The sequence below is a fragment of the Pelmatolapia mariae genome, linkage group LG7, assembly GCF_036321145.2.
Source record: "Pelmatolapia mariae isolate MD_Pm_ZW linkage group LG7, Pm_UMD_F_2, whole genome shotgun sequence".
Lineage (NCBI taxonomy): Eukaryota > Metazoa > Chordata > Actinopteri > Cichliformes > Cichlidae > Pelmatolapia > Pelmatolapia mariae.
The window spans coordinates 12,496,598-12,523,184 of record NC_086233.1 but is presented as its reverse complement, the minus strand read 5'-3'; the positions used below and the strand labels follow the sequence as shown (position 1 = coordinate 12,523,184).

The 26,587-nt window shown below is 38.6% G+C and overlaps 2 protein-coding genes across 3 annotated transcripts; both read left to right on the top strand.

Annotated features, from left to right (window-relative positions):
* The first annotated feature begins 179 nt into the window (after positions 1-179).
* Positions 180-10,545, top strand: LOC134630549 (SWI/SNF-related matrix-associated actin-dependent regulator of chromatin subfamily B member 1-like). Its single transcript, XM_063477902.1, has 9 exons — positions 180-418; positions 2,298-2,409; positions 3,145-3,253; positions 3,485-3,622; positions 6,203-6,330; positions 6,412-6,578; positions 7,314-7,504; positions 7,600-7,731; positions 8,838-10,545. The coding sequence occupies exons 1-9, from the start codon at positions 329-331 to the stop codon at positions 8,875-8,877; spliced, it is 1,107 nt and encodes a 368-aa protein (XP_063333972.1). The 5' UTR covers positions 180-328; the 3' UTR covers positions 8,878-10,545.
* A 5,032-nt stretch (positions 10,546-15,577) lies between these two features.
* Positions 15,578-22,846, top strand: psmb7 (proteasome 20S subunit beta 7). 2 transcript variants are annotated; one of them, XM_063477900.1, is made up of 9 exons: positions 15,578-15,679; positions 17,135-17,228; positions 18,732-18,829; positions 19,000-19,140; positions 19,284-19,399; positions 20,017-20,075; positions 20,784-20,935; positions 22,334-22,360; positions 22,648-22,846. In XM_063477900.1, the coding sequence occupies exons 1-9, from the start codon at positions 15,618-15,620 to the stop codon at positions 22,757-22,759; spliced, it is 861 nt and encodes a 286-aa protein (XP_063333970.1). In that variant the 5' UTR covers positions 15,578-15,617; the 3' UTR covers positions 22,760-22,846. The 2 variants fall into 2 exon arrangements, with proteins under 2 accessions (XP_063333970.1, XP_063333971.1); XM_063477901.1 differs by lacking the exon at positions 22,334-22,360.
* Positions 22,847-26,587: the final 3,741 nt, after the last annotated feature.

Below are 26,587 nucleotides of genomic sequence, written 5' to 3'. Positions count from 1 at the left end.
AAAATTGTTCATCCACTTTGAACGAGGACAGAAAGAGAGTAGCATCCCATGAAGCGTTTAGACTTTTCGGGAAAAATTCTTCCAAATTTGAATGTCCTCATTTAATCCATCTAAATAGGGACTGGTACAGAAATTGCTGTAGTTTTCAATTTTTTGTGGATAATCTTTATGTCGTTTTATACTTGGTGAGCAGACATGCTCCTAATTGGTATAAGTAAGCAAAACCTATTTGAAGGGACGATATCGGATTTCCCATTTTCAACTCAGGCTGCGAACGCACCTGAAGAAAGGCTACTCAAATAATTAGCAGTATAGTGACTGCGTAAAGATGCAATTAGCTCTCAGTAAAACGTTTGGCCAGAAGCCGGTAAAATTTCAGCTCGAACAAGATGGAGACTTTTACATGGTGGGGTCGGAGGTATGTGACGGTCTTTACACAAACTTTCGGGGCCTAAATCTCTTATGCTTGCTGCAGTTATCCTTTCTGCTGGCTAGCTGATGCTAGCATGCTAACGAGCGCCACTGATGCCTCAATAAACAAAGAAGCATGTGAAACGAAGAGCGGGGTGTACACTCAGTCAAACAAGCTGCTACCAAAGCTCTAATTGTGCCGTTCAAAACCAGTAAAAACTAACCTCAGCTTCTGCCGTTTTGCTGTAACTTCGTATTCCCCACTCGTTAACTTGGGTTACTGCAGTTACTTTATTTTAACATAACCCATTTCCACTAAGCTTGAGCTTGAGCCGTCTGCCATTATTATTCTGACCGTTTTGATGTCACTTTTGCACTACTTGAGTCGACAAATACAACCCACTTGGTAAAAAAGGTGAATAAAAACGTATAGTTGTCCACTGCACTGTGCGGGCTGGCACTGTTTGGAAGACCTTAAAGGTATTTTTTGTAATCACCCTTTGCAGAGTTCAGCTAAATTTTTCACCACAGCAGCATTTTGGAGGCACCAATGGGTGTCTTAGGATGTTTTGTGACTCACTGCTGATCCTTTAAAGAATGGTTCAAATTTGATTGACAGTTAGCTCAAAACATGGCATCAACACTGAGCTGTGGCACCTTCGAATGTCACATCCTACCTCAGCTGTTTGGAGGGAATGTCATGAGCTGCTATAGCTTCTAGCCCTGACGTTGTCTTGTTAGGAGTTTCTTCTTGGTAAATTACTGTATGCATGTGCGGGTTAAAGGGTCTGATCCTCTCATTATGTCCACATTTTTCCTTACAAGAAGAGAAACGGGGTTTATTTTCACACCTGGTTGGAAAAAAAAAGTGTGTGTGTGTGTTTTGTTTTTCGTTTTTTAAAGCAGAAGACTAGTTTGGAAATAAGGCAGATCAAGATAGGATTAGATTTATGGTATTTCAAAGCCAGGACTGTGCCATGCTTACAACTGGTGCAGCTCCTTTTGTTTCTACAAACAGTGATTGAAATGTTTGATAGCTTTCAAATTAGTTGGCATGACAATGAAAAGCAGTCCTAATGTTTATTAACATTTGCAAGGTGGTTTGGAAACATTTGTTTTTCTTAATGACTGATTTGCATCTTTAGTGTGCTTATAGTTAAGACAACATCCATTTTCTTCAGATTATCCAGTTTGTTTGGGCTAAAGTCTATCCCCACTGTCAAAACTGATTTAGTTCTGTTTCACATATTTAACAAGGAACTGGAAACATTCCTCAGAGATTTGGGTCCACAGTGTCTTCATAGCGTCACACCGATTGATTGATATCTTGTGACTACCTTTTGAGCAGTGCAAAAGTGACATCAAAACGGTCTTAATAATAATGACAGACGGCTCAAGCTGCGTCGCTTAAGCATGTTGCACAAAGCAGAAAGACATTTTTTCCAGTCTTACTTTATTTTAACATAACCCATTTCAACTAACTGCAGTAACCCAAGTTAACGAGTGGGGAATACGAAGTTGCAGCAAAACGGCAGAAGCTGAGGTTAGTTTTTACTGGTTTTGAACGGCACAATTAGAGCTTTGGTAGCAGCTTGTTTGACTGAGTGTACACCCTGCTCTTCGTTTCACATGCTTCTTTGTTTATTGAGGCATCAGTGGTGCTCGTTAGCATGCTAGCATCATCTAGCCAGCAGAAAGGAGTAGTTGGATCTGCATTTAAGAACATGGAAGAACAATTACAGCTAAATCACTATAAACAAAAAATGAAATGGTCCTTTTGATAGAACTGCAGTTATGACAGGTGCTGTTATCTGTTTCTTTGGTTCTTTGTTTTTAACATTTGTTTCACTGTGGATTGGAAAAACACATGCACTTTGCTGTTCAAGGTTGGAAACTATCTGCGGATGTTCAGAGGCTCCCTTTATAAAAGATATCCATCTTTATGGAGGAGGCTGGCCTCTGTGGAGGAGAGAAAGAAAATTGTAGCATCGTCACATGGTGAGTGGCTTTTTGTATGTGTGCAGGGTAAGGGGTTACTGTGGATATTAACATGATTTGGACTACTCCCAGGGTTGTATAGAATTTCCTATCCACAAAATCTTCTGCAGACATGAAGGCAGTTTGAGGAAAAAACCCAGACACTACCACAACAAAAAAATACTCAAGTCCTACTTTCAATCAGTTACTCAAAATGACATGGAGAAATGTAAGCAATACACTCAGCTGTGCAGAAATAAAAAGTACATTTTGCCTTCGAAATGGAGTTAAGTCCGTTAGGCAAAAACTGCAAACATTTCAAGTATTTAAACAATATTATGCCTGAGTTTATTACTGGACTATCAATAACATCATGTATCTTGAGACTTTACCTTTACAGATTGATGTGACTGTCAGTGTTGTTACAGATAACTAAAAGTAAACTTAAAAAAATCCAAAAACATTTCCTGTAACTGAAATAAAATAAATCCTTTTAATATTGTGTACTTACAAAAAATTAAAAAACAGTAAGAACAAAAAGTATACAATATTGCTTGTGTACTTTAATATTTTTTAATTAAGGTGCAATAGTAAAAATTGTTCCTGTTTAAAGTAAAATTTATAGGAAATGTCTTTAATTTTGGTGTTGAGCTGAACTTCTTGCCGCAAACAAATATTGCCCAAAAAACCCCTAAAAAAAGCTAAAGCTAATGTAAAACATGTGTCTTTGTTCTCTGGACGGTTGTTCATTTACAGCCACCAGTGTTACTCTGCTGAAGGCTTCAGAGTGTGAAGAGATCTTTGATGGAAATGATGAGAAATACAAAGCAGTGTCTATCAACACAGAGCCCCCTGCTTACCTCAGGTAATCTGCTGATGAATGCAGACCCCAGTTATATGATGACATCAACTCATGACTCACTCAGTTTTGTTGGTTGCATAGATGAATGGAGTTTTTTGTTTTGTTTTGTTTTGTTTTTTTACATTTTAGCAAAGCTTCAAGAGAGCTTTGATAAGTCTGTAATTCTAAGTGATGAAATCCCTTATTGCTGATCATTGTTGAGACAGAAGATGTTTGTTTGTTCTTCTTGTAAAGGGAGCAAAAGGCAAAGAGAAGTAGTCAGTGGGTTCCCACACTGCCCAACAGCTCTCACCATCTGGATGCTGTGCCTTGCTCCACCACCATCAACCGGAACCGGATGGGCCGTGACAAGAAGAGGACCTTCCCTCTTTGGTATGGAGGCTGTTTGTTCCCATTCTCATGTGTTTTGTGGACTTATTACTACTGTATGTATTGTGCTTGTTCATGTCAGAGTTAAGGTTAGCAATGACACACCATCATGTAATATAATTCAACAACACAATCCTGGGCCTTAAAAAAAAAATGAACGCATCATTCTTTATTCATTTGTCAGCAACTACAACTCACCAATGACCATTAAAATGATCATATCTCATAGCTTATCTAGTAGAATTTATCCCACTACATTGTTTCTGAACTTCTCAGCATAGTCTGTAGTACATACAGAAATCAGGCATAATAATATGATCACTGACATATGAAGTGAATAACACTCTTCGTCGTGGCACCTGTTAGTGGGTGGGAGCGAGTGAACGATTTGTCCTTAAAATGGGAAAGTGTCTTTCAACAAGTTTGATGGCTTGGCTGGCCACATTGTGATGGCTAGAAGACTAGGTGAGAGCATCTACATAACTGCAGCTCTTGTGGGGTGTTCCCAGTCTGCAGTGGTCTGTGTCTAAGGAAGGACCAGTGATGAACCAGTGACAGTCAGTAAAGCTCCTTGATGCATATGGAGAGAGAAAGCTGGGCCATGTGGTTCAGTCCAACAGACAGTTTGATTAACAACAGTAAATCAAATATCTGAAAATTGTAATGCTGGTTATGATAGAAAGTTACAGTGTCCCACAGTTTGTTGTATATGGGGCTGCATAGCATTCAGATGAGCTAGGATGCCCATGTCAACTACCAAGGGCACCAATAATGGGTGTGTGAGCATCAGAACTTGATCACAGAGCAATGGAAGAAGGTGGCCTGGTCTGATAAACTACATGTTCTTTTACATTACACTAGATGAGTGTGCATCTTACCTGGGAAACACCTAGCACCAGGATGCACTACGGGAAGAAGGTGAGCCCATGGAGGCAATATGATGCTTTGGACAATGATCTGCTTGGAAATCTTGAGTCCTGCCATTCATGTGGATGTTACTTTCACATGTACCACCTACCTAAGCATTGTTGCAGACCATGTAGATCCTGTCACGGAAATGGTATTTGCTGATGGCTGTGGCCTCTTTCAGCCGAGTAATGTCCTCTGCCACAAAGCAAAGATGCACAGCAATCAGCATATGTGGGATGTGCTGGACAAACAAGTCTGATCCACGCAGGCCCCACCCAGCTTACAGAACTGAATAAATCTGTTGCTAACATCTTGGTGCCAAATACCAGAGCACACCTTCAAGGGTCTAGTGGAGTTGATGCCTTGAGCAGTCAGGGCTGTTTGGCAGCTAACCTGGGGCCAACACAAAAGATTCCTGCCAATTTAAGTGACAGAAATTAATATAATATTAAAAATTAAAATTAATATTTGGATCAATCACCATCTGACAGTAAATGTTTTGTGTTGTTCTACTTATTCTATTGGCCAGCTGTTAGATATGTTTCAGGTCTTTCTGGATTTGCTTGTAGTAAAGCCACTCTTGATGAATCCTGCTCACATTTATTTAGAGAACAGCTACCTCAGCTTTCAAGATCCCACACAGTCTCCATCAGTTGTTTACTTTTTATATCAACAACATTGATTGTCTTTACTCACTTGCTCATTTGGATAGTCTTTTTTTTGTACATAGTCTAGTAGGTTTTTTCAGTAATTTCACTTTTATTCAGTAATTTGCTCAGCTCTTGGTAGATAGCATTGGTCACACTAGGGTTGCTGTGACTCAGGCAGTTGAGGAGGTCATCTGCCAGTTGGAAGGTTGTTGATTCAATTCTTGGCTGCTCTAGTATGGATGCCAAAGTATCCTTGCTCCCAGTGTCCTCATCAGAATGTGAATGTTACAAAGTCATGTTACTACATACCTGAAACTTATGAAACAAACAAAACCAACATAACAGAACAAAACAGGCAACCTGGCTTAAGAATACAAGTAAATAAATAGAAAATCCATATACTTTGATTATGAGATAGAGTTAGCAATAGTCATATGTAAAGTAGCATTGGCATGCTTATATTATACCAGGGCCCGTGAGAAAATAGCAGCAATATCCAAACCGGCGTGCAGCATAAATAGGTCCCATATTTTATGAAACCTATGGTCCCTACTATGTAACTTGCATGTTAGGAAGTCTTACAACACATATTCCAGTACCTTCTGCTGCCATTGAGTCTTAGATGGGCCCGTGCCCGTGATCCAGTTCAAAAGGACACATTTCCTTGCACAGAACGTTAGCAGCCTGTAAAGCTGCTTTCCAAACTTCCCTCTGATTTTTGTCATTCGCCGCTCCGAGTAGCATGCACAATGGATCACATTCAGTGTCAGTAGAGAAGATCTTATCCAGTTCACATTTTATAACAAACCAAAATTGTTGTATTTTCCTGCAGGACCATAGACAATGCGTGAGTTTGCCCACCTATATTTTACATTTAGGGCACAGCGGAGAAAGGTCTGAATTGTATCTATGACCTTGAGAAAGTGATATGTGAGCTCTGTGTAGAATTTTAATTTGGATTAGTGTTGACAATTTTGAGTAAAACAAGAATAATGCAACATCAGATTGTATGCATCTCACTTAGTTTTGATGACCACGACCCTGCAGTAATCCATGAGAATGCAGCCCAGATAGAGGCACTGGTCCCTGTTCGTCTAGACATGGAGATAGATGGGCAGAAACTACGGGATACCTTCACATGGAATATGAATGGTACTTATACACGTCTACAACTTTGAAAATATCTGCAGCATCTCGTGCTATTTTGTGTTTAATTACCTGCTTTTTCCTTAGAAAAACTTATGACCCCAGAGATGTTTGCTGAGATTTTGTGTGATGACCTCGACTTGAATCCTCTGGCTTTTGTCCCAGCCATCGCATCAGCTATTCGTCAGCAGATTGAGTCTTACCCCACTGACAGTCTCTTAGAAGACCAGGCAGACCAGAGAGTCATCATCAAGGTAGGTGCTGCACCAAAGTAACAATTTTAACAGGAAGTCAAGAAATGACATGTCTAGCAAGAAAATTAAGAAAATTTTTTAGACAAATTCATCAGCCACGATCAATGATGTATATCTTAACCTGATTTGATTTAATTCAGTTTTATTTATACAGCACCAAATCATAGCAGTTACATCAAGGCACTTTATAGTGTAAGGCAAAGACCCCATAATAATGCAGTATGCATGCCAAAGCAATCAATTGACCCCCCTTTGGCCAAGCACAAGCACAACAGTGGGGTCTGTAAAGACCAGTTGGGGGTGATGACAGGACAAAAATTACACTGAAAGGATTAATAGTAACTAAAAAGCACATTGAAGGACATATCCTGATCAAAATGACTCCAAGATTCCTTACAGTGTTACTGGAGGTCAAGATAATGCCATCGTACACAAGCATCTATTTAGATACCATATTTCTAAGATTTTTAAGGCTGAGTACAATTATCTCAGTTTTATCTGAATTTAGAAGCAGGAAATTAGAGGTCATCCAGGTCTTTGTCTTGAAGATATTCCTGCAGTTAAGCTATTTGTTGTGTCATCTGGCTTCATGGATAGATAGACCTGTGTATCATCTGCATAGCAATGAAAATGGCTGCCTAAGGGAAGCATGTATAATGTAAACAAATCTTGGCAGTGTTGAACAGAAATACGTCTATAATAGGTTGGTATATGAAAATTTCGTATGTCCCACAGCTGAACATCCATGTAGGGAACATCTCTTTGGTGGACCAGTTTGAGTGGGACATGTCAGAGAGGGAGAACTCTCCAGAGTCATTTGCATTGAAGCTGTGCTCTGAGCTGGGTCTCGGCGGGGAGTTTGTCACCACTATTGCCTACAGCATCCGTGGTCAGCTCAGCTGGCACCAGAGGACCTATGCTTTCAGGCAAGTCACTGTAATAAGCCTTTGAGAATGACTGTGTGAATCTTGGTGTGTTATGGTGCACTCATTTGTTACTCTCATACTTGGAATGTGTCCAGTGAGAACCCACTACCCACAGTAGAGATTGCCATTCGCAACACAGGTGATGCAGACCAGTGGTGCCCCCTGTTGGAGACCCTGACAGATGCTGAAATGGAGAAGAAGATCAGAGACCAAGACAGAAACACAAGGTGACACAGTCAGATGCATTTAATATAGTTATTATCTGCTCCATTGACTTTTATCAGACTGACAGTCATATGGTGCCACTAAATAGGTTAGTAATTAAAAAAAAAAAAAAAATTCCATAAATGGGCAGAGTCACAAATTCAAAGTGTACATGTTGTACATGTTAATTAGTCTACGCTTCAGAACATGGTTGATGAGCTCATGATGAAATGTAATATCGAGGCTTTATTTTCAGAGCAGCTGAGCAGAACTGGTTCAACTCTGAGTGTTAATACTGCAATATCAAAATCAGCTTAACAATGTTTCCCTGCAGAGACGTTCTAAAAATCTCTGATTTTCAACAACAGTGCATCTCACCCGTCTCACGCTCTTCATAAAAGCTTCATTATTCCTCTTATTCCATCATTGAAGTAATGGAAGGCTCTAGCCACCATTTTCAGTATTCCACACCTTGGGGAGCCTTGGCTGGAGGCATTGTTTTTGACTTGTCTGTCCATCCTTGCATATTAATTTAAATAGTAAATGGGTTTTTTTCTCATGAAATAATCTATAATCAGTAGTGTAGAGTCATTTACACAGTAGTGTTTTGAAACCTCTTTTTCAGAAGCCATAATTCTTGCATCATCTATTGCAAAGACGTGATATGGATGATATAGTCATTGTGAATTTTAATTTCCTTGCAATGGGAGTAGTATTAACTATTAATATTTACATAGTTTGGGCCAGTATATAAAATGGACTCCTTATAAGTTCCTATATGCTGCTTTTCTACTCTGAGCACTTAATGCAACATGCATCAGTCATTCATGCATACAAGCATATAGACAAGCATACGCTGACGTGCTTTCTATCTAACATTCACACTCTTGCAGTATCTTGCAGACTGCAAGAGCCAGGCATTGAACCTTCTTTACAATAATTTACTGATTGTTTAATGGTGTCATCTCAATAATTAAGATCAGTGTGTATGTATTGTGGCACTAGAACGTATGCATGTCTTTTTCAGTTTGACCAAATCATACTTTGCACTGGGTTATCAGGCTTGTAAAATCTCTGATCATTCCTACAGTTTTTAAAGAATTCTTCTTCAAATAAACTGTTTTTGTAGGCGTATGAGACGACTGGCCAACACCGCCCCCTCTTGGTAGAAGGCAATGTGAAGCTGGTCAGGAGGCTCCTGTTACTCGTTAAAACAACTAAGGACATAGGTCATCCTTAAAGCATCAACGTAGCATCTGGACGAGCGTGAACACAGACATATATATGGTCAGTTCTGCAGCAGCCTGTGATTAAGGACACCGCATTCCTCAGCACACATGGACTACCACCACCAATATGTTTCACTCTGCTCATGGCAGCAGCATACTGCTAAGTATCAAATGTTTACTCTAGAGGAACTGAATCAGATGTCTGAGACACACACACACACACACAGTGATGCTCACATTAGGTCAATGCACATGGTATTGAGTTTAATGTATTTATGTGAATGGTTACTGAAATGACAACCTGATCTGAACAGCTGTATGTACTTGGACAAGTGGAACATCTTCATGTTTCTAACAGGGAACTAATATCATCTACAGCAGCGTTGTCTTACTTAGATATTAGTATTACACTGTGTGTTTTTTCCCTTTTTAATAAGGCATGTCACCATTTCTGTCACATGGCCTACATTTGGATTTCTGAGACTTGATGTACTATGGAGGTGGAAAGATCAGTCAGTCCATTACTCCTTCAGCAGAAGAATGTTATCTGTTTTTTGAATCGATCCCAAGAGAAAAATAGCCAAGAGGGGATGGTTTTTATGGTTTCAGACTTTTCAAAAGAGACTGTTTACTGAATCATATTAATATGAGTCAAGTGAGATTTCGCCTGTTTCAACCCGGCTAAAAAATCTGAATGTCTGTCTTTGGGTTGACCGCTTGAGGTGTTTCCTCCTTTAATTTGAAAGCATTCTACCATTCACACAACACCTTAATTTTCAATATCTATATTGCTATAAGACAACCAAGCCATGTTTGGGGTTTTTTTTTTTTTGTGTGTGTGTGTGTGTTGTTGTTTGTTTGTTTGTTTTCATTTTATTTATTTATTTTTTACTTATGGATGTTCAGACCCAATTCTTTGTCATAATGCACCTTTGTATGTATCTGTGCGTCAGAGGAATTGCCAAACATTTAAATAGAGAGCAGTAAAAAGGTCCCACCATGATTTTGTAGGGCTTTTAGGGAAGTTTGAAGGGATCTGCTGGATTTCTGCATTAACATTTTGTACTCACAGGCTTTTTATGGTCCCACAAGAGTGTTCAGAAGTGGAACATGGAAAACCTGTAAGTGTGAAGTCTGGATAGTAGAAGGACCCAAAGAGCTGACAGGTTGGTGAAGGTCAACAGCAATTTATTTTTGAAAAGAAAAAAACTGAAGTAAAGTCCTTTCAGTGAATGAGAGTTGAATTGATTTTAGCATGTAGACTGTGTTCTGATTGTAGTTTTGTGCACTAGTGGCCATCTGCATGCTGAAACCTAGATGGTTCATACTGCTCCCTGTGCATGAGGGACTGACTGTTCCACTGTTACTTCACTGCAGCCTCCTTTTTCAGCTAGCATGGAGGGGTGAAAACAAGGTGAAAATAATTATTTTCTATCATAAAGTGATGATTTTCAACTTGAATATACTCTGAAGAATGATGTTAACATGTACTGTTGCTTCTTTCTTTTATTTGTTTAGTTACTGTCGCTTTATAGTAATTCTTTGCTTTTTCTTTTGCTTTTCCTATGAAAAATAAAAAATGCCTGTTGGGAACCTACTGCTTTAACCTGTTTGTCTTTAAGTCACATTTTTAACCATTTCATGAACTGAAATATAGTAGTACATATAAAAAAAATGGTATATTGCACCATTTGTTTGTCTTTTTGTTTTATAAACAAAGTGAGATATTTCAAGCTTTTTGTTTGAAGTTTGATCTCAAACCCTCAAAAAGCAGTATTTAACTCATTTAGAAGAATCAACAATATGTGAAATATAAGAAATAAATCTAAGCTGAACTGATCTGAATTAAAATCAGTTACAGTAATAAACTGTAGAGTGTATTTTGTGAAAGTTCTCAGGAGCAGTGATCTGCAGCAGTGGGTCCCTCAGTCTATCCTGACTTTGGACACTTGAAGTTCTCACACATGGAAATCGAATGTATGATAAGCTGCAGGATTCAAACACAAGTGTAACTTATAAATAAAGTTTATTAAACAATGAGAGAGAGAAGGGAAAAGAGCAGGACAGACAGAAAGGTGACAGTCTCAGGTGTATAGACTATAACAAAACAGTAACAGGAGTATTCTCTGTTTGTGTTATTAGCAGTACTAAATAAGATCCCAGCTGGTACAGTGACCACATGTTTGACTTCTATGAATAAAGCACCTTTCTTTTAGCTTAACGAGTAAATCATCAGCTCGTTAAAACAAACGTTAAAGTCCATTTGGCTTGACACCACGGAACAGAGGCAGCGCAGTAATCGAGCTAACATTAACAGTGCTATGAATCCTGGTTGTACCGTGCATATTCGGGACTGAAAACCAGGCAGCATTCACAACCTGTCTACATTTCAGCTTGTTCTGTTTGTGGATATAACGCTGACTTTAATTGTCGAAAAGCTCGTCACATTCTCTGTAAGATTAAAGTTAACTATTGAACGCCGTATATTTTAAAGGCTTTAAAACCAAGTAGAACCTGAACCGCGTTAAGTACTAACACCACTAATTTTGCCGACATGTGGCCAACAGTATTGTTTTAATGTTCTTCGTTATTAAAACATTTGTATCGCTGCATAAATAACAGCTCATGTCACATGTCCACATCAACGTTCCCTCTAATTTTTCATGTGTCTGAGCGAACATACAAACTCTCTGAGCGGTCTCTTGTGAGCAATAACAGATGTGTGCACTGTGGTCACGCCAGCATCGAATCCATCCAAGTTACATGGTTTATTAAAATAATCAAATTACAGCATTTACATTTATGTCGGACTACTTTTAATTAACTGCTTCAGCCCACTTACAATGAAAAATTTAAAATATCTTGTTCATGACCTGTGTAGTATGTTAACACTATTGGAAGTAAAAATAACTTGAACTCCAATTTTGAAAACAAAACTTTCTTTCTTTTTCTTTTCTTTTTCTTTTTCTTTTCTTTTTTTTTTTTTTTTATAAAGGTCTGACTTGTATTATGAGTATGAGTCTGTGGTCTGGGAGAGAGTCCTGTAACTCTCTGCCTGCAAAATACAGTATATAATGACCAATGCTGGGCAATTAATTATATAGTTACTTCTTCAAAAAAGTAACTGAGTTATGCCAACAACAAAGTTTTTTTGCAGCTGTTTACCTAAAAATGCAGCCAAGGCGTTTTTTTAAATAAACATTTCAAACTATTTACAGAACAATCAGCTGTTCTGCATCAAAATTGATGCCACACAAATGATTTGTGCCACTCCAAAAAATAATTTCTGTCCACTATGAGATAAAGGAGAACAACAGCCTGATACCTGCAGGCCTGACAACAGGAGATGTATCACTCTTGTAACACCTGTAACATTCAGTAGTCGCCTCATTGTTCTGACACACACAACAAAACTATTGACTACACTACACACTAACTACACAAGATTTGCGCTAAACGTCGCAAATCTCTCACATCTCAAGACACCACCGTCACTCCTAAAACTTCCCCCCTTCCTAAACAATAAATGCCATGTTGCCATATCATTTTTTGATTGGGCGCCATGGTACATTTTTCCACCAATAGGAAAGGGTGGGGGTTTTTTTGGTTTTGTTTTTGCTCACAGGTGGAGAGTGCTTTCGAGGCTTTCCTGATTGACAGACCACGTGACTTTCCCGCATTGCATGCCGGGAACTCGTGGCAAAACAATCCAAGTACCGCATCAAATGCAAGCATTTGCAGCACCGCAAAACGTTCATTCTCCGGTTCCAATACCTTCTTGGTTTTTCTTTGCTCCCCAAAAAAGGAATGTACAAAACGAAGGAGAACAATGCCAGAAAAACGCAGTTTTTACCGTTTCTTCCCACAGTAAATATAAACAACGGTAGTATTCAGGGAGAAAACCAAACATTGCATATATTTTTTATCATAACTCTGGTTTTACGTGGCCTATCAACACAATTTAAAAACTGGTATAAAGTCCTCACTTTTCCCGTCAATTGTTCTGTCTGTCCTGCTCACATCTCCAATGGTTGTACACGTTGTCATTAACGTGGCTTCACTCCACATCAGCCACGCCGCTTTGCTAGCTAAAACACCGGTGTCGGCATATAAGGACGCTGTCATAGCCTGTCAATGACGTTGATTAGCTGCGTATATACGAATGTGAATCGCATTATTGGCTGGACTATGGGATAAGATGGCATCGTTCTAATCCCATACGGGAGCAGCCAGTCACTTACTAACACTGCAAAACAGAATTGTTAAAGTATTAATTTTAATTTCAATTCAGGTTAGATTTTTTTGTGCGCAACGCAGATTTTCTGTGCGCCGAGAGCGTGCCAGCAGTGCGCAATTGCGCACGCGCGCAGCTTAGAAGGAACATTGGGACTCCACATGTCTACACAAACCTAGGTTGTGTTCAGTACTAGTATAAAACTGGGACATCTGATTTTTGCATTCTTGGGGGGTGGGTGGGTTTTGTTTAGTTTTGTTTCAAATATAGCAGACGTTTGTTCGTCTAAATAAACACAACAGCTCGTCACCTATCTACTAGAAAACACTAACAGCTAACTAATCTCTGTTTATTTTGAATAAACATATAATGCAGATAATGTGGACTAACACTTTGATCTTAATCTTAGCATTCTCTGATAATAGCAGGTAAAAATTAATACCTACAGTACACACACACATATATATGGAGTAACATCTACTGGAGCAGACAAAGCTGGTTTTATCAGAGGAAGCATGTCCGCTGTCCATGAGAGCAGTGGGAAAATTTGAAAATAAAAATAAAGTTGGCAAAAGGCCTGTTTATGGGTCAGCTTCAGGTTCTGGATACTTTATTTATACTGACAGGTAGATTTGTTTTATAGTCATGAGTCATCTATCCTCACATGCGCAGATCAGATACACACAGCAAACGCATAGTATACACAGCACAACATACTGAAAAACAATGACTGTAATAACTCGGGCTCCATATCTAGTTTTGCATATGATAAAGTTGTTTACTAAAATAAGCTAACATTAACACTTCAAGCCTAGCTACAATTAACACTGAATGTAAATTCTAGAACTGAACATATTGCAATCAATAAAAAATGGTTCAGCCCATAGCGTGGAATGACTTTATTTCTTGTTGTCAGTAGCAACTGACGCCTATGATTATGCCAGAACTCACCTTTGTTTTAGATTTCAACACAGGCGGTTGACTGTAAGTCTGGAAATTGAAGGAAGGTAAATGTTATTAACTCTCTAGGGTTGACAGACACGCTGGTGTCTCTAAATCACATAACTGATTCAAGCTGACATAGCAACAAGATGCGGAGACACATCAACTTGTGTTGAAAGTTCAGACTTCATACTATATACTTGTTTTTACATTTTATTTATAGGCCACTAAAACCAGGGTTTTAATTAAAAAAAATACACATCACTTTTTTCTCAATACTATTGTCACTTTTAATGCAGGGAGAAATGGTACAAACAGCATTTTCTAAGGACAATGCAAAAATAAACCAAGAAAAAAGTGCCACCCCTTTCTTATTGGTGGAAAAATGTACTGTCAAATGCAAAACTGGGGTGGCACTATAGATGGCAAGAGATTATTTTAAGGTGGAACCCCATGCCACCCCTGTAGATCTGCCCCTGGTTGTGTTGCTCTTTGTAGGTAGTGTGACGTGTGGTTATTTATTTTGCTTTGTGTGTCAAAATAATGAGAGTACTAGTGAATGTCACAATTGCTGCTAAAATGCCAGATTGCTGATTGGCATTTTAGCAGCAATGCTAATCTGCAGATTGCAGTGTAAACGCTGTCTCCAGGTGTAAAACAGGAGTGCTACACCTCCTGTTGTTAGACCTGCAGGTTTCAGGCCAGGGAAGTTTCCCTTTTGTCTTGTGGCAAACAAACTATTTTTTGGAATGGCAAAAATTTGTTTGTGCCAAATAAATTGTTCTGTTTTAGTAGTTGAGTAGTTTTAAATGTTTGTACAAAAAACGGCAGAGGCATTGTCAGCATTTTTAGGTAAATAGTTGTATATAACTACAAAGTTTGTGCATAAGTGTTTTAAAATCTACAATTTATATTTGCATTTCAAGTTATAAAAATCATTCACTGAACATTTTTGTGTTTTTTTACAGAAAAAAAAGGTTTTCCCTACTCGGATTTAGATCAGCTGTGAAAAATAAGTGTATATTCAGACATGTGAGTTTGTGCTGAAAATATTGATACTAACAAGACAAGACAATAGTTTTAAAGGTGAAATATAAAGGTAAAATCAAAAGTAGTCAAAAATGACCAGTTATACCCTGGAGCCCAGAGGGTTAACCCAATAAATTATGGAAAATTCGGTTTATATTTTTGGCGAAGCATTTGTTCATGACAGTGCATATTTCTGGCATGTAAATAATAATGTAATAATAATGTAAGCATGTAATACACTGATTATTTCTAATAAAAGAAGAATTTGAAACTTAAGCTTGACTTTTTGCTTTTAGGACTTGAGATAATTTGAGCAGGGGTACGTTTTTAGTTTTCTGCCACTCAAGTGGGGGCATTCAAAACGCCACTCGGTGCCGATGTTTGGCTCTTCTGGCTTGCCATACCGCAATATGGTCCCCATAACACATAGAGCAACTTCCTTTACTTCCCGGAAATACAGCATTCATTCACTAAGATGGCGACACTGACAGCAATCCGACCAGCTTTCGGGGGTTTCAGTTTCGACAACTGTAAAAGGTGAGCGTTTTTCCGCGAATGAAAATTAGAGCAGAGGAAGTACATCATTGAGTTTAATAGATGCCACTGTTTAAATGTGGACGCCGCTTAGGTTTGTCGCCTTTTCGTTTGGCTTTCCCAGTGATGCTAACTCGGCGTCCACACAGTGACTCAGGCTTTTCCCCCGTGTTAGTATTAACGATTCACATGCCGCTCATGTTTAAAACCACGACAGGCTTTGCTGTTCATAGTGGTTTTTGCGTGTGTTTTTATATATATTGCAGTGAAGTCATTTCGTTCGAAAAAAAAAAAGAGTCTGAACTTCGTTAGGTAAAATAAAACGGGTCCTGGCAGTTTTTATTTAGGAACCCGAACCCCCCGCCTAGCCTAGCCAATCAGGTGATTATGGTTAGCTAGTTGTGAAAAAAACATGAACTCACATCCAAATTAAAAACGAGACGTCTGAAATAGTATGAAGATTAACTGAAACCATATTGCAAAATTGGTTAAATTAAATATGAAGTGTGCATAGTTTTAAGTGTCTGTCCGCTCTTGTTGGGTCGTAACATATAAAAAGCTGAAGTGGAACTGAGTGTTAAAAAGTGTTCACACTCTGTCCTTTTCATTCTTTTCTGATTTTTATTTTTTATTTATTTTTTTATCTTTGACGGGGTTTTTTTTCGGGGTTTTCTCATTCACGATCAACTCCGCGATCACTGTGCTCTATGCCGGCACACTTGTCAACCAGTCAACATTCGGCAGTCCCTTACTTCACCCGCTTCCAGCGACTCGCAGTCAGGATCTTGTACACTATAAACAAATTAAAACGCAACTGAATTTAAAATAAATATTCAAAATGAGCTAAGGAAAAAATATTTAAAACGATAAAAACACGAAGCGAACCCCCAATTCAGTTATGGACATGAAAAGTGGACTGAAACAAGTTAGTTACATTAACAATTATTATTATTTTTATTATATAATTGTTATAATATATTAATATACCCTTATATTATAACGTGTTATGATATAAATTGTTGTGTTATAATATAAATATGAAAAACATTTTGGCTAACTGACATAAAATAGAAATGCAAAACTAACTGAACTAATATTCTAAAACCTATGTGCTCTTTAAACGTTCCCCTGATAAAGGCGACTCATTAAAGAAAATGTATTAAAACTAGCCATCTTGCTCTGGAAATTCAAAAACATGTAAGACAAAAAACAAAACTGAGCTCTGTTATTGTCATTGTGAGTGCTATTCTAAACCAAAGCTTTTTTATGTTTGTATTATTTGTTTATTGGCAATGTAAGTAAAGAATGTTTTGAACTTTTGACTGTGATGCAAGGCTGCTTCAGTAGAAAGTAAAAATTGTTCAATAGATGACATATGAACACAATTGTGTTTGTGTAACTGTGCAGTCGTGTTAGGTTGTGTCTGATTTACAGCACCAGGTATATTTTTCTTCTCAGAAATGCAGTTTTGGAAGTTGAAGCTAGCAAAGTGGGTTGCAGCGTCCCTGCTGCTCGAAAAACAGGAACCACAATCTGCGGTGTTGTCTTTAAGGTGAGCTACCAAAACCAGGCTGCTGCACATTGGTCAGTTAGGAGCGAGTGTGTTGTAAATGGCCTGTATTTGTATAGCGCTTTATTTAGTCCACGGACCCCAAAGCGCTTTACACTACATTCAGTCATTCACCCATTCACACACTGGTGATGGCAAGTAGGGCTGCCACGATTGGTCGACTAGTCACGATTACGTCGACTATCAAAATCGTCGACGACTAATTTAATAGTCGATGCATCGTTTGAAGCTTTGTAAGATCCCAAAAGACGCAGAAATAAGTAGTAGGATTTAAGAGTGTAATAACGGAATGAAACCGAAGATGGCAGCACTGCATGTACAAGGATGCCAGCTGCCGTTAAACCCAGAAGAAGAAGAAACTGTGTCCCAGAATTCATAGCGCGGCCCTGCTCAGTTTCCAACAATGGCGGCAGCTAGTTAGTTTTAATATCTTATTATTCTTTCTGGGTCACAAAATAAACGTTTAACATATTTTCAGGCGAGAATGTAGCTGTGTAAACTTCAAATATCTGCTCAGTTTATCAAGACACCACATATTTTCAAAAGCGCTCCGACGTTTTCGGAGACGTCTGTTACCCACTAGCTCGATAGCGAGCCGGGGGCAAGCCTCACTAGAGCCCGTGAGAACAGCGGACTCCCGGCAAATTGTTTTCAAACCCACCGCTGTCTTTCACTGCTCAGGTTAAACATGATATATGAGTCACTTAGATAACTTAAAAATGTTATTGTTTGGCTTTTTTCAGTATTTTATTTGTTCCTGAGTAAATCGGTTTGGCTGAGATTAAAGTTATAGTTTTTACACAGCTGAATAAACGTCAAGCAGACAGCTGATTATCAGAAGTGTGAGATGCTCGAGAATATACTCCGATGTCCCGTTATATTTTAGATAACAAGGAGTTTATTAAACTTAACCGAAACAATCTGCAAATTTCATTTAAATTTAATAAACTATCATCTTGTTTTTATTTTTAGTTAGCACATACCTTAAACACTTAAAGCTGTAAGCTAATGATAGTTATATAAGAGCAGATGCTGCTGGTGCAATAAGCTGTACGTTTTACGTTCAATGGATGCATAATCTGATTAGTCGACTAATCGCAAAAATAATCGGTGACTAGTCGACTATCAAAATAATCGTTTGTGGCAGCCCTAATGGCAAGCTACATTGTAGCCACAGCTGCCCTGGGGCGCACTGACAGGGTTATTGTTGAGTGAATATAAACATAGGGTACTTTTTTTAAAGTTTGCTTTCAATAGATTTAAACAAAGTATTACAATAATGAAAAACTGTTGACTGTTAAAGAATTAAACAGTTAATCAGAATTTAGTCTTCTGCAGAAGTGCCATACTCGTACTATAAGATACTTGGGTTCAGAAACAAAGTATTAAATTATTATTTACCTTTGCTGAATAGCACTAAAGCCAGCAGTGTTTCAGAGTGGCGCTTTAGAGTTTGAATGTTGTGTTGTGTTTTTTTTCGTGAAGGATGGAGTTGTCCTTGGAGCTGACACACGAGCCACTGAGGGAATGATAGTGGCAGACAAGAACTGCTCCAAGATCCACTACATATCCCCAAACATTTAGTAAGTAACAGGTTTTTGAGCTTTGTGATTTTTTTTTCTCTTTTAAATCTAGATTTTATACTTATACGTACACACAAAGCTATTTATTTATTTTTTAAATTAATGTGATTGATTGAAGTGAGGGTTTCTATGGATCTCATTGATTCTGGTGCAACTGCATTATTGTCCAGCTGCTGTGGGGCAGGAACAGCTGCAGACACAGAGATGACCACTCAGCTTATCTCCTCCAACCTGGAGTTGCACTCCCTCTCCACAGGCAGGCTGCCACGGGTTGCCACCGCCAACCGCATGCTCAAACAGATGCTGTTCAGGTATACGCTTCCTTCTTTGTAACTCAGTATTATCATGTAATAGTAGTCCTAAAGAAAGTGAGGAACAAATTACATTGCATAGTTCTGCTCTTGTTAAAAGTTTATATAAAAAAAGAAAATGGTATATGTGATTGTGTTTGTAGGTACCAGGGTTACATTGGTGCTGCCCTGGTCCTGGGTGGAGTAGACTGCAATGGCCCTCATCTTTACAGCATCTACCCTCACGGCTCAACTGACAAGTTGCCCTATGTTACTATGGGTCAGTGCCACACACTGCTATATGCCTCTCATGTATAAGCTACAGCTTTACGTCTCGTTGGATTTGTGCAAAACCAACAGTGGCAACATGAACCAAACATCAAACGTTGATATTTTTAGTTTGATAGTCTTAAATGTATATATCCTGGTATTTTCCTGTAAAATGTCACAAATGTTTCTACTAAAATAGACGGACCAACATAAATTGCAAAAAATAAATGAAATAAAAATGATAATTCACAAATTTAAATTTCTGTCAGGTGGTGTTGCAGTCTGGGTAAAACTGTTTCACATTTCCTTCTGTTACCCAGCTTATTCACCTTTTCACTGGGAAAGTTGTTTTCACTCATTTAGGAATAATTTGGTGTATTTGAAGTAGGATTATATGAGGGTCTGATCCTACATATTTAAAAGAATGAATATAGGTCTGTGACCTGGTTCGTGCAGACAGAATTGATTCTTAATCATGATTAATGGTGTTTAATGTAGTTTAATGAGTCGTGTCAGGTGACTGGAGATGAGTTATGGTGGTAATGTGTTCTGTTTGTCGTGTTTTCTGACTCGGTTAATTATGGCTGTTATCACCTTAGTAATGTACTTTTTTTTTTTCCCCTACAGGTTCCGGGTCCCTAGCTGCCATGGCAGTGTTTGAGGACCGTTACAAGCCTGACATGGAGGTGATTCTGCCACTTATGTATTTTATTCAGTTTAATTAATTCCATTTATATATCACCAGTTCACAACAGGACTCACCTCAAGGTACTTGATATTGTAAACTAAAGATCCTACAGTATTAGAGAGAAAACCTTAACATTAAGACTATGAGGTGCACTTGGTGACAGTGGGAACAAAGAACTCCCTTTTTAATGTGAAGAAACCACCAGAAGAGTCATGCTTGGGAAGGTTCCAGCAGCCATTGGTCACTGAAAGGGAAGAGGGTGAAAAAAGTGCAAAGACAAGGACAAAACAGAAACTAACATGCAGTAATGACATTTAAATGCAAGTACGTTAGCAGCCTAAGCTTAATCTTAAAAGTAGAGATTATGTCCCAAACTGGGAGCAGGTTCCAAAGAAGAGGAGTGTAATACCTGAAGGCTTTGCCACGTATTCTATTTTAAAGAAATGAAACCACGTGTAACATTAAACCACATGTGACATTAAAAAAATAACAGTGGAGGAAGATTTTGTTAATCATTTTCAAATGGAAACACAGTACTGAACTCTTTCCCAATGTTTTACAGACCATTATACTAAAATAAAGGTTAATGCATGGTCAGACAAGTAGTTCACATAGACACAACATGCTACCTGCAGATTTAAAAAAAAAAAATTGTGATGATGTAATTTTTTTTTTTTTATTTTTTTTTTTACATTTTTTTCCAAAGGAGGACGCAGCCAAGCAGCTTGTGCGTGATGCCATTGCTGCAGGCATCTTTAATGATTTGGGCTCTGGCAGCAACATCGACCTGTGTGTCATCACCAAGAGCAAAGTGAACTACATCAGACCACATGATGAGGCCAACAAGAAAGGTGTCAGGTAAGAACGATAATGCTTCAGAAACGATAGTTTAGCTTTTGAATTAGCATCTGAATTTCATCCCTTCCTGAGATTGTTACCATGATGACATGAGTTGGATAATCCAGAGCTGATGGAAATGTTTTTCTGGGAGTTTTCAGTCCCAGAAACAGATGAGTTAATTCTGAATTCTGGTTTTCAAGTATAACTACAGATTCTGTCTCCTCAACTCCTGCTCAGCCTGAAGGAAGTGACACAAAGTTTATTTTCCTCATACTAAGGGGGTAAGCTGTGACCCTAAAAGCAGCCTTACAAGTATCTAAATGAACAACTTGTAAAAATTTCACACAACTTTCTTCTGGTAAACGTACTCCTTAACAGGCCAATACAAATTTTTACCCCTCGGCTGTAAAAGACTGATGGGGTGTTGTCCTCACCCCACCAGGCAGGTGGGCGGCGTGGACACTTAAGTTTGTGAATGTGATAATGTAGGCGCTTCAAATTGATTATGTGCATCTGCCAAAAGTCTCGGATGAGTTTGAATCTGTGACCTTGATCTCAAGGTCAGAGTAAGTTTTCTGAAAATCTTCTCAATGTGATAACTTAAGAACACAGTGATGTAGTATTTCCAAATTGATACCATAGGTATCTCTACTAAGAGGCTGAGGAGTCGCGCTGGTGGTTGCCAGTGTTCTTCCTACATTGCACTGGCATCAGTTTTTTAATCACCTCTTGGCTGGTTTTGAGTTTGCAATCAAAAGACCAGTCTTTCTGTAAAGAGCCATGTCCGTTCTTGCACCCAGACATCACACAGAGGGGATCCATTATGAGGCAGCTGTCAAGTTCTGGTCACTGTTTAAACCCAGGACACTTTTTGTTTTGTTTTTTGTCACCTTATTGGAATTATTAATCATTAGTCCTGCATGTGTGATTGCTGCCATCTGCATTTTAACATGGTCATAGACTGATGGTATTTGGAAAGGCTCCATCCCTTTGAAATGAGCGAATGAATTATTGTTTTATTTTATACCCTGTGCTTAACTGTGATTACGTGGTGAACGCAAACTCGAGGCACGTTGTTTATTGTGTTGGGGAACTAAAACGTCTCATATTTGGGGGATTTTCAGTTCAAAGTTGAGGTTGTTGTCACACAATTCGCGTTGAGCACTCAAATGCAGCCAGTTGTAAGAGCAGATGCTGCTGCTGCTTCATGTCTGACCAACACAAGTCAAATGGATTGTAAAGAACAGTGAAAGTTCTGTTCCTTTAATAAATTGTCATTTAGGACTGTGAGTCAGTATGAGACCTGAGAATTCAAGATATTTAGCTGCTGCACTTGTACACTTGTGTTAAATTGGACATGTGGACAAGAAGCATTTGATGATCAGACGCTGAATTGTTGTCTTGTTCTGCTTGAAGAGTCACTGAGCTTGAAGCCTTACAGCTGTGAGTATACAGGGTGCATTTTTTGTAGTCCAAGCCTAACAGTCTGTCACCTTTACCTGAGTGGACTACTAACCACATTTCTGATTTGGGTCCATTAGGCCTGCTTAGTGTGACTTCGCCTAACTAATGTGCATGGCAGTGTGCTTTAGATGAAGTGGCATGTTGTGCTAATAAAAATGAAACGTGTATTAAATGAGCGCCAGCACAGACTTGTTACATGGAAGCGATGAGCTCTGGGGTTTTTGTTTTTTTAATTGGAAATCTTTATTCCATGTATCTCTTTGTAGAACCGGCGACTACAAGTACAAACGGGGAACTACGGGTGTGCTGACCAAGGCTGTAACTCCAATTGACCTGGAGCTGCTGGAGGAGTCTGTACAGACCATGGACACCTCCTAAAATAGAATGTTGTGACTCACTACCCTGAGAAAGCCTAAAACACATTGCATGTTTTTCCCATTTTTGAAATAAAATATTTTTCCCTGGTTTTGTTCCTGGCTGTTCCTAAATTTGAACTAGAAATAAAATGGTCTCAAAAGATTCAGTCATATCAAAGCTGCTTACTGTCTTAAATGTTTAATTCTAAAAGTTTTTTACTTTAAAATTATTTTTGTTAAAGTTGAGGTTTCCAGTTTTGGAAAAAGAGAAAAACATTGCGTTGTGATTATTTTAAAATATATATTTTTTTGTTTAATTCTTAGTAACTGGCGAAGTTTTTGTGTTTGGTTTTAAAGAATAAAAGAGAAATGTAATGGAAAAGGGAAGGAAAGAAATAATAATTAGACCTGGGAGTAAGGGAGTCCTTATCCCTAGAAGATAAACAAAAATAAAAACAGATAAAACAAACATTAAAACGTTAAAAGAAAAAGAGATAGAAATTTGAAAATACATTAAATAGTAAAAAGAGAATTTAAATGAGACCGTAATGGTGGACATTGCAATCTCACCTGAAATGGAGAATTTGGGTCAATTAGAAAAATATGTCAACGACAGGATGTTGGATAGTATAGAAGATAAGAAAGCCAGATCCACAATAGAAAAGAAATTCAACAAGAGATGGGGTAACTGGAAAAAGGAATGGTATGTATCATCTTGTCTTGGGGGGCTAATACCTTAGGAGAATATGAGCAAGCACATAAAGAATGGAAGGAAGGAGGGATGAAATGGATATCAAGCGAGAGCACGTGACGACCGTAGATATGTGCTACTGGACTAAGTAAAAATCCAGACTACAAGTTTCAAGGTGAAGACCACATCACAAAGAACTGGACTGCTGACTACAAGACCTGGAGTTTGTACTGTGCCCAAACTTTACCCAGAATTACCTGATTGTGTGAGTTTGCCTAAATATTACAGCACACATGGGAACGCTGGTCTCCAGTTCAGGCAGTAGTTGAATTCAGGGATAATGGATGTCACACCTATGGGAGAACCTGATGCAGAGGGAGGAAAAACAACAGGATGCTGGTGAACAGTGTGAGGAAGAGAGAAGGTGGTCCTTTTTGAAGGAGGGGACCAAGAGATTAAAGAAGGAGTTAATGACAGATTGGCCCAATATGACTGCCAAAGAGGATGTAACCACAGATAAGCAAACTTAAACTGCACAGATCTCAGGTAAGGAGGGCACATGGTCGTTGAGGCCCTGGTCTATGCCGATTCCTCCACATCAGGGGATTTCAATTGGAGTTCAGCAGCCCTGAGGAAATGAGAGGATGAGTGACTAAGATTGGTCATATGGTTCGCCAGTGATACTCAGAAGCCAGAGGGATAAAGATGACACACAGGATGAAATAGATTATGAAGAATTACCTGCATCTACATCAGATCTACGAACTGAACCACTGGAGCATCCGGATCTCACCTTGTATACAGACTGATGTTGTTACAGGGGAGAGAAAGGGAACGGAAAAGGGAAAAATTACACAGCCAGCCTCAGATCAGGTGCCAGAGATTGTGGCTCTCACCAAAGCACTACAACTCTCAGAAGGGAAAAGAGTGAAGAACAATTGGAAGAAAAGATACGAGCTGTGCTGATGCCCAGAGAAGTAGCAGTGATGAACACTCCCTACTGTGTATTTACTAGATGGAAGTATGCACCTCCAAGTATGCAGTTTTCAATTCAATTTTGTTTATATAGTACTCTTTTACAACACTTCGCATTTCAATGTGCTTTATGTAGTAAGGGGCAGACCCTAGCGATCTAGTGATCCTTATTGCGTAAACATTTAAAATTGCAGAACCTCCTTACTTACAGAACCAGTTAGAGAGGGAGAGTGTCCACCCTAATGAGCTAGAGGGTGAAAGCGAAGCAGGAGCGTTTCCACAATTTTTGAAAATTGGGTGACCATAAACAAAGCATGGGCCCCTCAGGTGTAAATTAAGTGCTCAAAAAATGGGTTTAAAAAAGGTAAAAAGATTACAAGACATTGTTTTCTTTGTTTCTTTCCTTCAGGAATCCAGGAGAGTGACTGTCTTTTAAAAGATTTAATTTGTTTCAGCAGTTGAAATTACAAGTTACAGCACGCTGGAATCAATGTGAACCAACGATCTGCTTCACAAAGGGGATGACGATGATGATGGGGTAATGCAGTTTTATATCACAACAAAAACAAATATTATTATGACTATCTTCTCCTGAAAAACAATGCGGCCGGTCCTGTCATCTCTGACTGGATATTCTTCTGCACTTCATTCATCGTCTCGACCCTGCTCCTTTTCCTGGAAAAAGACAGAGAAAGAAAAACACCTCGCTCCCTAACCTTGCTTTATTAATATTAGATAATAAGTAGAAAATAACAGGCTGAGAATTGCTAGCTAAGTCTGAGACATTCTGTTCACACTCCCTTGGCCCAGAAAAATATCCCCCTGACTTTAACTAGTTATGATGTATAAGCATATTTGCAAATCCCACTGCAACTCAACATGTCAGTCTCAATAGTTCAATTCAATCAATCTGAACTAATGCTTCTGACCTTTACTACACGGAGTGCCAGCTCTTAATGAGCAGACTTGGAATGTGTATATAAAAATCACAAAAACAGCTTTATTTAATAATTTTATTCCTAACAGCATCCACATATACATAAGCATACTCTTATATACAAATGCCTATACAAGCATCTAGTATACTAAATACAAATAATTGCATAAAGCATCTATGGGAAAAAATTTATCTGAGGAGACCTTGTTTGTGTTGACTTGACCCTAGTCCCATCCGCTCACATGGAAGAGACAGGGTTTATGACCTATACTGCACCCAGACACCAGGGGCGATAGATATGTTTCGGCTTCATTTTTTGGGGAGCGTTTAGGTTGTCCCTATTTTTTTAAAACAAGTGAGTAGCCCCCCAAAACAGGAAAGTTTTGTACAATGTGAGGAATCATGGAGTAATTTTTGATTTGGATATAGTCAAAAATAATAAAAGATAGTACACCCTTTGCAGACCATCACCAGGTCGTTACCTGGGTTCAAAATTATTTAAATTCAAATGAAGAACAACATGTGACATATTACAGGGTGTCAGTTTTTAACATAATGCTGCCCTTTTGGTTTAGTTTTTGTCAAATGAATGTACACACCATGATTCAAGAGCTTATAGAAACCACCATAGCAGCAAAATATTTAAGTAATGATTTTCTTAATGACTTTATCAGTCTCTTACATGCCTGTGGATGAAAATAGGCACACTCTTCTTTATGTCATTGAGGCTCATCGAGGTTTCCAGGCATTCTGAGATCTCTTAAACTCTCACCACAACATTTCAAGGTTTAGGTCTTAATGTTGACTGGGCAGTTGCAACACACTGATTATTTTCTTTTTAGCCACTCTGTTGTATATTTGCTGGTGTGCTGGGAATAATTTCCCGCTGCACGACACAGTTTCAGCCAGGCTTTAGTTGTTGGAAAGATGGCCCCACATTTTACTCTAGAATACTATACAGAGGAGTTCATGGTTGACTCAGAGCAAAACAAGGCCAAAAGATTATGCCTCCACCAATGTGCTTGACAGTTGGAATTAGATGTTTGTGCTGATACGCTACATTTGGTTTTCTCCAAACTTGGCCAAACGTTTCCACTTTCTTCCATTCTGTCTCATCTTGTTTAAAAAGTCTTATTGTTTGCTGAGATACAGCTTTGCAAACTCAAGCTGTGCTGATGTGTTCTTCTTATGGTGAAGGGTCTTGCTCCTAGTAACCCTTCTGAACAAGTAATAATTATTTAGTCTTT